This window comes from Numida meleagris, chromosome 1 (genome assembly GCF_002078875.1).
Source record: "Numida meleagris isolate 19003 breed g44 Domestic line chromosome 1, NumMel1.0, whole genome shotgun sequence".
NCBI lineage: Eukaryota > Metazoa > Chordata > Aves > Galliformes > Numididae > Numida > Numida meleagris.
In genome coordinates, this window is record NC_034409.1 from 49844576 (window position 1) to 49856100 (window position 11525).

The 11525-nt window shown below is 49.0% G+C and overlaps 1 protein-coding gene across 2 annotated transcripts; it reads right to left on the minus strand.

The window, feature by feature from the left end:
- Positions 1614 to 8344, minus strand: LOC110389590 (cytoglobin-1-like). 2 transcript variants are annotated; one of them, XM_021380411.1, is made up of 3 exons: positions 6985 to 8344; positions 4602 to 4833; positions 1614 to 3437 (listed from the first exon to the last, which is right to left on the minus strand). In XM_021380411.1, the coding sequence occupies exons 1-3, from the start codon at positions 7077 to 7079 to the stop codon at positions 3309 to 3311; spliced, it is 456 nt and encodes a 151-aa protein (XP_021236086.1). In that variant the 5' UTR covers positions 7080 to 8344; the 3' UTR covers positions 1614 to 3308. The 2 variants fall into 2 exon arrangements, with proteins under 2 accessions (XP_021236086.1, XP_021235996.1); XM_021380321.1 differs by lacking the exon at positions 6985 to 8344 and having other exon boundaries at positions 4602 to 5795.

Here is an 11525-nt window from a genome sequence, read left to right on the forward strand (position 1 = left end):
AGGGAGAAGCCCTGAGCTTGTCAATACCTCTGTGTATTCTGCTGGACAGTTGAGGAGTGTTGTTGACTAACCTTAGTCTGGATGATCAAAATGATTATGAAAGGAAACTACTACACCATGTAATTGAGAGTTTCGACAGCAGTATTGGTGTTCTTTAAGTGAAGAGGGAGCTACCTTGTCTTTAACCATAGCCCTGTGTCCCATCTGTTTCTCTGTCTGGTCTATTTTGCACCAGTTCTGCCCCAGGGATATAGCAAACTTTCAGTACTGCAGCAGGGTGCTTCTGCAGGGCACCAAATGGCACAGGGTGGACTTATTCTCCGTAACTGGGAGGGTTTACCAGTGGATGAAGTTGCAGTCAGCATTAAACAAATGTAAGTGCAAAATGAGCCTTGTGCCAGGGGCGATGGCAGCATGCAGCCCTAGGTAGGGCGGTGCACCACCAACAGCCCATCTGTTCTGCTGCTCTGCACCCAATTTCACAGGGCACCTTCATCTGAGGGGTTGCCCCTCGTTCTGCAAGCAGAACAGGTTAGAGTTTCTCTGGAAGCAGTGGCTTATAAAAAGCATTTGTCTGACCTTCCATTGGTTTTGTATGGTTCTTGCTCTTTGTTTTTGGTTTTGATTTTTTTTTCCTACTTGCTTCTTGATAAATTTTTGCGCTATAACTGCTGATGCAATTCTTCTACATTTTTCAGTAGAACCTGGAGCTCTGGTTTTCACTACAGCCTGCAAAACCAGAAAACCCTTGGGCAGGAGCTGGAAATGCAAGGGAAGAGAGGAAGAAATGTCTGTCTCTTCTTTCTCCTGTGTAGGCAGACAGGGGACATCAGTAGGCAATTAGGAAGTTCTCCTGTGGCTTTGCATCTAAGGGCTCTCAGTCTCTGCCTCATGTTGCTGGGTTGACTGTGGTCCCCAGTGCCTTCCCTGATTGTACTGGGAGAGGCATCAGCAGTGAGACAGTGACATGGGGATGGCAAACACCCAACTCCTTGAGAGCAGCTCTGTGGAGAAGGACTTGGGGGGTCCTGGTGGACAAGAAGCTGGACATGAGCCAGTAGGTGCGCTGGCAGCACGGAAGACCAACTACGTTCTGGGCTGCATTAAAAGAGGAGTGGCCAGTAGGGAGGGGGAAGTGACTGTCCCCTCTCTACTCAGCTCTTGTGAGGCCCCACCTGGAGTACTGCGTCTGGGGCCCTCAGCCCAAGAAAGATGCAGAGCTCTTGGAACCAGTTCAGAGGAGGGCCACCAAGATATCAGAGGGCTGGAGCACCTCTCCTATGAAGAAAGGTTGAGGGAACTGGGCTTGTTTAGTTTGCAGAAGAGAAGGCTCCAGGGAGATCCTATTGTGGCCTTCCAATCCTTGAAGGGAGCGTATGAACGGGGAGGGTACAACTGTTACATGGGTGGATAGTGATAGGACAAGAGGGAATGGCTTTAAACTGAGGCAAGAGATTTAGGTTAGATATTAGGAGGAAGTTTTTCCACTCAGAGGGTGGTGACGCACTGGAACAGGTTGCCCAGGGAGGTTGTGGATTCCCCGTCCCTGGAGGCATTCAAGGCCAGGCTGGATGTGGCTCTGGGCAGCCTGGTCTAGTGGTTGGCGACCCTGCACTCAGCAGGGGGGTTGAAATTCGATGATCTTTGAGGTCCTTTTCAACCCAGGCCATTCTATGATTCTATGAAACACAACATGTTCCTATTTCTGCTGTTTGCTGAGGAATTGAGTGGTTCAGCCTGGGGTGCTGCTGGCTCATGTGGGGAAAAATTCATTGCTGTCCAACCACTGCTTGCTTGGTGCTGGCCATGTGCAATCTGACTGCTGTAACCGTGCCAGGGACCGGCTCAAATCCACTCCGCTGCACAGGCCAGAAGTGCTCTGGTGTGGCAGATCAGGTTAACCGAGCCTCAGTAATAGTCTGATGGTAAATTATCTCAGTATTAACTTTCAGAAATGTAAAGGGAAAAAAGACTTCTCTAGCATCCCCCTCTTTTAAGGTGGGATGTCACCTGTATTGATTTGCCTGTGTTCTTTCCCTGCTGTTCCCTGAGTTTCACCAGAGCTGCCCCTGCCACAGGCCTTAAGGGAAGCACTGGACGGTCAAGGCCAGGCTGGGCGGGGCTTTGAGCAACCTGGTCTAGAGGGACGTGTCCCTGCCTGTAGCAGGGGGGTTCTAGGATTCTGTGTTTGCTCAGCAAAGCCGATTAACTGAACTGTAGTGCGTGTGTATTTCTACGTTGTTTAGGTAGTATTTTGAATCAGAAAAGCGTTTTCTTGGCTCTACAAGATCAAATTTTCCGTCTGGGGATGTTTTATTCCTTGGTAACTCCCTGTCCTCCCCTCCTTGTACCACTAGCAGCCCCACACTGTGACCAGCTGCCACTCCTGCAGGGCCTAAATGAGAGAACGCACCGGCTTTCCTTGTGTTTATTGCGTTACAGTGAAGCAGAATGGCCTGTGGTTATTTGCAGTTATCAGCTGATGATTTCACCACGTCTAAAGAAAAGCAATTAAACAGTTCTGGCCTTGGTCACTGCTGAAGGGAGTATCAGGAGAAGCTGTGCAGGAGCTTGGTGCTGTTGCTCTCCCCTGGGTGCGTGGTCAGAGCAATCTTCTGGGAGTCACAGCGCAAAATCCAGGTGCTGGAGATGTTCACCTCTGCCCAAGGGTGAGCACATTCAGTGTTAACACCCCCTGTGCTGGAAGCTCCTCTGAGGCACCTCTCAGCTGGGGGACTGTTGCCTTGTCCAGGATGGAGCTTTCCCCGTGTCTTTTTCAGATGTTACTCTTCCCCATGCTCAGTGTCCCCCACTCCTCCCACTGTGGTAGTTCAAACCAACTCCTTTGTCTCTTAAATAATGACCTCTACGAAGTCTGTGACCCAGGAGATGCTTCAAAGTAGTTTCCCTCTTGTCATTGATGAGGGTGGCAAGGTAAAGGCCTGCTTGTACCTCTCTGGGCTGATGCTGCTGATAGGAGCAAGTCTTCCAGAAGCGGCAAGGTTCAAGTCTTGGTCTTCAAATGAGGTCTTCAGGGACCATCCCCAGAGGAATCCACATGGAGTGGTGCAGCTGCAAAGCTCATCAGGATTTGTTGTTTGGCTTTGATGCATCTGTGGTTTTCATTTAACCATGGAAACTCAATTTTCTAAGGAAATTATTGACGTTAACATCTATATTACATAAGCCTTTTTTCCTCCTTTTTTTTTTTTTTTTCAATTTTTTCATTTTTCCAACTGTGGCTGAAGGCCTGAAAGCAGCAAATCAGTGCTGGTGAGAAGTCTGAAGAGCCTGAAGGTCGCCTGCCCTCACCAACCCGCTTCTTTGTAGATGTTGGTCAGGTGAGTGCAGATCTCATTGGTCACTTTCTCAAAGGAGGCTTTGCAGTCTCCACCAAATTTCTCTTCCATCAGTTGCAAGATAATGTCACAGATGATCTAAACAGGGAGAAGGGAAGAAATGGTGTGAACTTTCCTCCATATTAGAGGGAAATATGTGTTAGGTTGAGATTTCTGGAGAACAGGAAGGGAGAACAAAAACAATTCCGGAGCGTATAGCATCCAGAATTAGAAATAAGTTGTGGGAAACCAAGTGCTTTATAGAATTCATCCCACATTGCAGTTACTTTTGTATTTTTATCTACCCTGTTTCTATGCAGCATTGTCTGCACCCATACACGCAGCCAGTTCAAGACCACTCTTCAAGACTGGTTCACTCAGTCCCTCCAGTGCAATCCTACTCCTGCTGGTAGACCTGCCCAAGTGTTGAGGAGCACTGCACTGGACACCTATGGAAGAGATGACTTGTGGGATGATCTGTCCTGCTCATTCACTGCCTAGTGCTCTGCGGCAATGAGCATTTATGTGTCTTAGTAGTTTCTGAGTAGGTAATGGTATCACGTGAAGTGGTAATTCCTTTTCTGTATTGCACTTATTGTTTTGCATGCATCTTTACCCTCAAAGTCTTTTCAGCATCTTTCCAGGCAGAAATTCTCATTTATTCTCCCATTTAATAAACATTGGATTTGCTGCTTTGGAAACCACCCTCCTTGTTCCTGAGGATTGGCCTCTGGTGGAAGGTACCTCTTTAACACAGAGGCCTATGTACTCTGCTAGTGACTTCAGATAGACTTGGGCAAACCGTTTGGGTCCTGTATGTATGTATAATTTGGGTTGCTTCAGTGATGGCAGTGCCGTTGCCACTGATGATCAGTAACAGCTGTTTTAGTTGACCTGGGAAAACTCAGTTCCTGTTACTAGAGAAAAACAGACATCATGGACTGGGTTTCAGTGTAAGCTGCTTTTTAACGTCTTGTTATTAAATGACAAGTGTGTGGGAATCCTGTTGCGCTGAGAAAACCTGCTACAACTCATGGGCAACTCTGCAGCTCCCACCAGAGCTGACCTGCCTGCCCAGCACCCACTGCATGGCCTTCTTACCTACAGATGTTCCTGCAATCTTCCACCATCTTCCTCCATCTGTGCTCTGAACTGTGTATACACTTAGACATACAAAGCCTGTTTTCCCCAGTTCTTCCCCTCCAAGGGAAAGATGCCATCCCATCACAACTACACTTGCCAAGAAGATGGCTCATAGCTCACCCTGAAATTTTTGGGGTCGATCTTGAGCTGGGTGGCATGTTTCTGGCCGAGTGGGTTCAGTATCCCAAGAAAAGCCTCGGTGTTGTCCAGGTGTTGCACCATGTCGTTGATGGCGGTGAAAACCCTCTTGCCATGGCCCCTGACCTGATCCGACTGTTTCATGTCTTCAGCGCTGTCCATGCCTTTGAAGTGTGTGAAGTAGGACTTGGTGTCTGGGTGCTCGGTAAACATCCTGTTGAGAAATAAGATTTGGCCTAATTTGCAGACTGAGGCATCAATGTAGATGTGAATCCATGTTCCAGGCCTTGTCTTAGGTATTTGTTGGCCTTTTCCCCTCTTTATTAGAACAGATCCATCTTTCCCATGCATTTCTGTTCTCTTCCCGTCCATGCATGATTCCTGTGCCTACAGTAGCCTGTGGGCCTCCCTCCTTGTGCCTCCCCAGGGTACTTTCCTCCTCTTACTGCATCTTAAAACCTACTGGCCCTACTGCTAGTCTCTGGTCTGCTGCGAGGTTCACTCAGCAATTTGGCCAACTATTTTTGCTCCCATCAGAGTTTCACTTACTTTTTCATAAGGATGTGCAACTGATACTCTACATCCTAATGCCAGGAAGCACCTGGGAAATGCGCTATCTGCCCAAGAAGGCCAGCCTTTACTGCAAGCCTGCATTTTACCGAAAGCATGCATTTACTCTGCTGTTTTGGAAGTGAACATCTCAGAGTCAGATGGCAGTACAATCTGCAGGGACATGGAAGCACATTTGGGCAGGATAATGCAACAGTGCACAGTCATAAGGATGTTCTGGACAGCAGATAGTTCCACTTTTGTCTCAGTATGTATTTTCAAGGAGAAACCCAACTATTGCTTTTCTTAGTTAACTACTTCCTGTAACCCATCCCTGAGAACTCTTGTCAGTAATAGATTATTGTTTGAGTTCCCAGCAATGCTTATTCTGTTTATCGTAAGGTAACAAAGTTCAGTGCCACTCATAAAGGAATTTACTTTTATAATATGTCAACTACAGTTATCTTGATCTAACTGTTAAGAAATCAGTTTACTTTGTTAAATAATCCAGTTATCCACCTGAAATAGCAGTAGTAAATTCCCTATTGCATTTCACAGAATCAAAGGTTGGTTGAGGTGATCATGCACCCCTGGGCCCATCTGCTCCAACTGCTGCTCATCAGGGACACCCACAGCAGGGTGCCCAGGGCCATGTCCAAGAGGCCTCTGAGCAGCCTGTGCCAGTCCTCCAGCACAGCACAGAAGTGCTGCCTGATGGCCAGAAGGAACCTCTGTGCTCCAGTTTGTGCCCACTACCTCTTGTCCTGGCTCTGGGCTCCACTGACAAGAGCCTGGCTTTCTCCTCTTTGCACCCTCCCTTAAAGTATTTGTACACACTGATAAGGTCTCCCCGGAGAGCCCCAGCTCTCTCAGCCTGTCCTCGCAGGAGCAATGCTCCAGCCCCTTCATCATCCTCCTGGCCCTTCGCTGGACTCTCTTCAGTAGCTCCATCTCTCTCTTGTGTGGAGTGCCCAGAGCTTCTGTAAAGGCAGGGCTGGGCCTACGGGAAACTAAGGCAAAACCTTCTACAGCAAATGACCCTGGGCTGCCAGATGACTGGATGCTGCTAACATCTCTAGCTGCATTTCTGAGGCTAACTGTCCTCAGGTTGACAGCAGTGGGAAGGAGCAGTGTATCACATCGGTTGAGGCTTAGCCAGGTACAAGATGTGACATACAAGGCAATCGTAGATGTGTGCTAAATAGAGGGATTATTTGGGCTGACCAGTGTGTATGGAGGTAATGTGAATCCCAGTTTAGAGAGAGGTATGTGAAAGGTGAATAGAAGAAACGTGTTTATTATGGAAGAAGAGAAGAAAACAAGGTGAAGACTAAAGGAAGAAAGACCACAGGAGGGATACAAGACAATGAAACAGATGAGCTCTGACTGGAAAGGCTGAAAAAGAATCAAAAGAGAAATACTGAGGACGTACAACTGAAAAAAAAAATTAAAATTGTTCAGAGATAAAGGGAAAGGGAAACAGGGTCCACATTTTGGTCCTGTTCTATTTTATACCATACACTATTTTCTTTGTCATAAATACATTACTCTTTACTGGGGATTGAGAGGGAGGAGTGAAGAAATTGTTCCAGTCTCTCCCTTCTTTACCAGACCCCTTCTCCCTTCCTCTTCTCTTTGTTTGGATCTCTCCTCTGCATCGTTTCCTCCCTGAACTTGCACAAACCACAGCAAACCAAAATGTTCCCTGTGAGGCTGTGGCAAACGCATTGAGATTTGCTTCTAGGCAGCAGTTCCATCCTTCTTGCTGCTCCTGGCTGAGCCCCTGGGCTAGCAGTGGGATGGACTCTTTCCTTACCTGACCAGCACTGCTGTCCCGTTGTCTTCAGCATCCACATACATCTTCTCCCAGGCACCACGGGCGCTCTGCACCTCCGCTTCAGAGAAGGACATGGTGGAGGAAGGGAGGAAAACACAGAGGCAGTGATGGGGTGGTTCTGCTTCAGGTCTCTGTTCTGGGCTCTCTAAATACTGCCTGGGGGATTTAAGAGATCATGAATGGACTCTTTGTCTCTGTTCCCATCGGTCACATTTCTGTCAGCTTTAGAGGTGCCTAATCACTTTTAATCAGGAAAGAAATTAACCACATGAGAAAGGAGGCATAGCACTCCTGCCTGGAGTCTGAGGCCAGAGCAAAGAGCTCGATGTCTAGGAGAGAAGGGAAAATAGGGGATTTTCAGTGGGGAAGAAAAAGGTCGATTCTCCTCCCTTCCTACCCCCTGCCTAAGCCAGTGCATGGCCTCTCTTTCCTTGGTTTTCCTGCTTTGTTCCTGAGAATGTTGCTGTGCTCAGGGCACCCTGGTGCCCTGCCATCCCAGCTTCCAGCCCTTCTGGCTCCTGCACTCTACAGATCCCCTTTCCAGCTCTGTCAACTCACTCCAGCCCTACTCTCATGCCATGGCCGCTACTTTCCTCACAACCCTCTGCTTGCTGTTGGTCACACTTTGGCCTTGGGACCTGGCAGACGGCAGGTACCGCTGAGGCTGACTGATACTGGTGTGTGGATGGTGCTGACAAAGCATCTGGGCAGCCAGGCTGTGGTGGCTTCAAGGGCTGTGGCATTCTAAGGCAGGAGATGAATCAGTACAGGATGCTGGCCCTGAAGCAAGGCCTTTCCTCCTGTTGGCCACCCTAAGTCTCGTGGCTTGCAGCTGTGATCCCGTTCTGTCCCTGAGTGCTACAGGCTTGGTAGAGAGGAAGAGATAAGGGGCAGGAGAACGGTTGACACACGTGAGCCCGTTATCATGACTGTCACTTGGAGAAGGAGGCCAAAAAAGCTCAGATTATCCACATGGCGCCCAGGCTTAACCTCTGGCAGGAATGTGCTGGTTAAGCTCAGAGCGTGCACACAAAATAGGGCTTAGGGGCCTAAGGAACCACCGCTGCTGAATGCGTGTGGAGACAAAACCTCATTGTTTGGGATGGTGTGGGGGAGGGAAAGAGTGGGCACAGTGAGCAAGGCTAGCCCGGTGCCTGGGGCGGATGGAAAGGGATGGTTGCTACCCCACTGAGACCTCCTGGAGGTATAGAATAGAATTATCACAGAATTGTTTAAATTGGAAGAAACCTTTAAAGTCCATCTGGTCCAACTCCCCTGCAATGAACAGGGACACCTGCAGCTGATCAGGGTGCTCAGTGCCCCCCCAGCCTGACCTTGGGTGTCTCCAGGGGTGGGGCATCCACCACCTCTCTGGGCAACCTATGCGAGTGCCTCACCACCCTATTGCAGCTTCGCTGAGGGGGGCATTTGAAATGCTGGGAGAAAGTACAGGTGCTTAGTGCAGTGACAAGATAGAGGCTAACTCAAGGACTTTGTGGCCTATTTCTGGACTCTTTCACCTTACAGCCTGTGCTTTTCCTTTCCTCTTTCCTGGTAGATGTGAGAGCAATGCACTGAGGTCCTTACGGATTCACAGCTGTGGGGCGGAAGGCACAGGTCACTCCAGCTCCACCTCATAACCTCATCTATGTCATTGTGCTCTGCTACTGTGTGCAGGGCCACCACATCTGCTCTTTGAGAAACTCAGGTATCGCTTGCCTCTGAGGGCTTCACTAGAACCAAGCACCCTCTCCTTTCCTCCCTCTCCATTTTGGCCCACAAAAGAGCGGTCTGATGCAAAGCTGCTCAGCTTTCTGATTTCTCCTTCCCAAATCCTCAGAAAAACGTCCCAGCTTTCAGAAGAGCTGGGCGCGGGGGGATGAGCACGAAGCTGAGGATGCTGGACAGCTGCATCCAGCTACCCATGGGGACAAGGGGAATGGGGATAAGGCCACAGCAGGCGGGGGGCTGCCAGACAGTGGGCACCAACAGGGAGAGAGTTCAACAGGGATAGCATGGAGCCTTTGGGGAGAGCAGAGCATGGGGTGGGTGCTTGTTGCAGTGGTGGTGAGCCCAGCTCCACAGCCTTATAAGATGAATGTAATCATATCTCGTAAAGTTTTGATATTTCTAACAGGTTTATACACACCTATACCCCATCTCAGGGATCTCTAGAGACTGAAAATGAAAAGCCCCACAAGCCTCGTCACAGCTGAGGTGGGGAAATGACATGTGAAAAAGGAACCGAAACACATCTTTGGTCCATGCCGCAGCCATCCTCCTCCCAGCAGTTTGCATCATGGTCCCAGTTTTTGCTGCTCATCATACCCTGTGCAGGGATTGATGCTCTCCCCTCACCAGTTGAACTCACGCAACCCAAACCCAGAAGCAGAGGATGCTCACCAGTCCCAAGTCAGATGTGTGGGAGTGATCCTCTGCAAGATGTTTGGTTAATAGACCCCATGTCCAGCGAAGGGCCACAAAGACAGTGAGGGGACTGGAGCACCTCTCCTATGAGGACAGGCTGAGAGAGCTGGGGCTGTTCAGCCTGGAGGAGGCTCAAGGGAGACCTTATCAGTGTGTACAAATACTATAAGGGAGGGTACAAAAAGGAGAGTGCAGTGAAGACAGAGCCAGGCTGTTGTCAGTGGTGCCCAGTGCCAGAACAAGAGGCAGTGGGCACAAGCTGGAGCACAGAAGTTCCCCCTGACCATCAGGCAGCACTTCTATACTCTGCAAGTGACGGAACACTGGCATGGGCTGCTCAGGGAGGCTGTGGGGTCTCCTCCTTGGAGATCTCCAACAGCCACCTGGACATGGCCCTGGACACCCTGCTGTGAGTGGCCCTGATGAGCAGCGGTTGGAGCAGATGGGCCCAGAGGTTTCTTCCATACTTTGATTCTGTGATTCAGAACAGACTATCTTGAGCGTGATCACACAGCATGTGTGAAACAACCAGGGGATCGGGCCCAGCCAGCAAGAGTTAATGAAAGGCAGGTCCTGCCTAAGCAACTTCACCTCTTTCTGTGGCCAGGTGACTTGCCTGGTGGATGAAGGAAAGGCTGCTGTTGTGGTCTACCTCAGCTTCAGCAAAGCCTTTGACACTCTCTCCCACGGTACTCTCCTTGGGAAGCTGCAGCCTGTGGCCTGGACAGGTACACTCTTTGCTGGGTAAGGAGCTGGCTGGAGGGCCAGGCCCAGAGAATGGTGGTGAATGGAGTTAAATCCAGCTGGCGACCGGTCACAAGTGATGTTCTTCTGCAGTTGGTGTTGGGGCTTGTCCTATTTAATATCTTTATTGATGACCTGGATGAGGGCATTGAGCGCACCCTCAGTAAGTTTGCAGATTACATCAAGTTGGGAGGAAGTGTCGATCTGCCTGGAGGTAGGAATGCCCTGCAGAGGGACCTGGACAGGTTGGACCTATGGGCTGAGGCCAGCAGGATGAAGTTCAACATGACCAAGCATCAGGTTCTGCACTTTGATCACAACAACCCCATGTAACACTACAACTGAATGACAGTGCTCAGCATTTAACACCTTCTGACTCATGTTCTACTCAAAAACTCTTTTTTTCCCAACACCCCCATGTGCTGTCAAATTGAGGTTAAAGTTAAAGCTAGGTTTCCTCTTTGCTTAGCTCATGGTGCTGCTGCTCAGTTCTGCTTTCATAGAGATGACTGGCAGCTGCATCTGCTCTGTGCTCAGTATCTGAGGTTTATTAGCTAATCAAATCAAGTAAAATTAGGAGTTGTAATCACAGCTGTTGGGCCTCACAGCATGTGGAGGGGAAAGAACCTGGGTAGAAACAAGCAGCTTTCTCAGCTGCAACTAGACTTTGCGTACCACTTCCAGTTAGAGAGAACCAGTGGACTTGGGTGCAGCTGTGTTGTGCTTTGCTCTACTGAAAGTATAAATTCAAAAGGGTAAGAAAAAGCAGGAATACTCAGCTTTATAGGTCTCCTTTTATCTCTCTAGTAGCACAGACAGACTTGAAGTGGTTTTAGTGTGAGGAACAGAGAACTGACCAGCTGGGAGCAAGAGAGCCAAAACACATGCATTGTATTCAAAATAGTTCAGCATTTATACATCATAAGGCCTATCTACAACTGAATCCTCTGAATCTTGCTCTAATTACTGGCAACATTAAACACAAGGATAGCAGTGATTCTAACACAATCATTGGAGCTCTCAAAGATTCCAGGTCTGATTTGGAGTTTGGTGTATCTGATTATTTGCAGGGTGACAGTTCAGCATTCAGCACAGGGAAGCTGCCCCTTCAGCACACACACATCGGATAAGAACAATTTTCAGGCCTTATTGGATCTGCTGCTCATGCAAAACCCTTTTGAAGTCAGTAGGGCTCCAACTGCAGGAATTTCTTCAAATCAATCACGCTGTGACTGCATATGGAGGGTTGACCCCAGCCAGCAGCTAACCCTCAGTACAGACGCTTGCTTTTCCCTCCACTGTGGGATGGACAGGGAATTAGGTGGGCAAAAGTGAGAAGAACTCACAGG

What these genes read in the sequence shown, in the direction of transcription:
- LOC110389590 (XM_021380321.1), bottom strand. Translation starts at nt 4,991, where the DNA reads ATGGACGGGAAGAGAACAGAAATGCATGGGAAAGATGGATCTGTTCTA. An exon ending in TCGACCCCAAAAATTTCAGG is followed by an intron (nt 3,438 to 4,601) that starts GTGAGCTATGAG and finishes CTCCCTGTTTAG; the next exon opens with ATCATCTGTGACATTATCTT.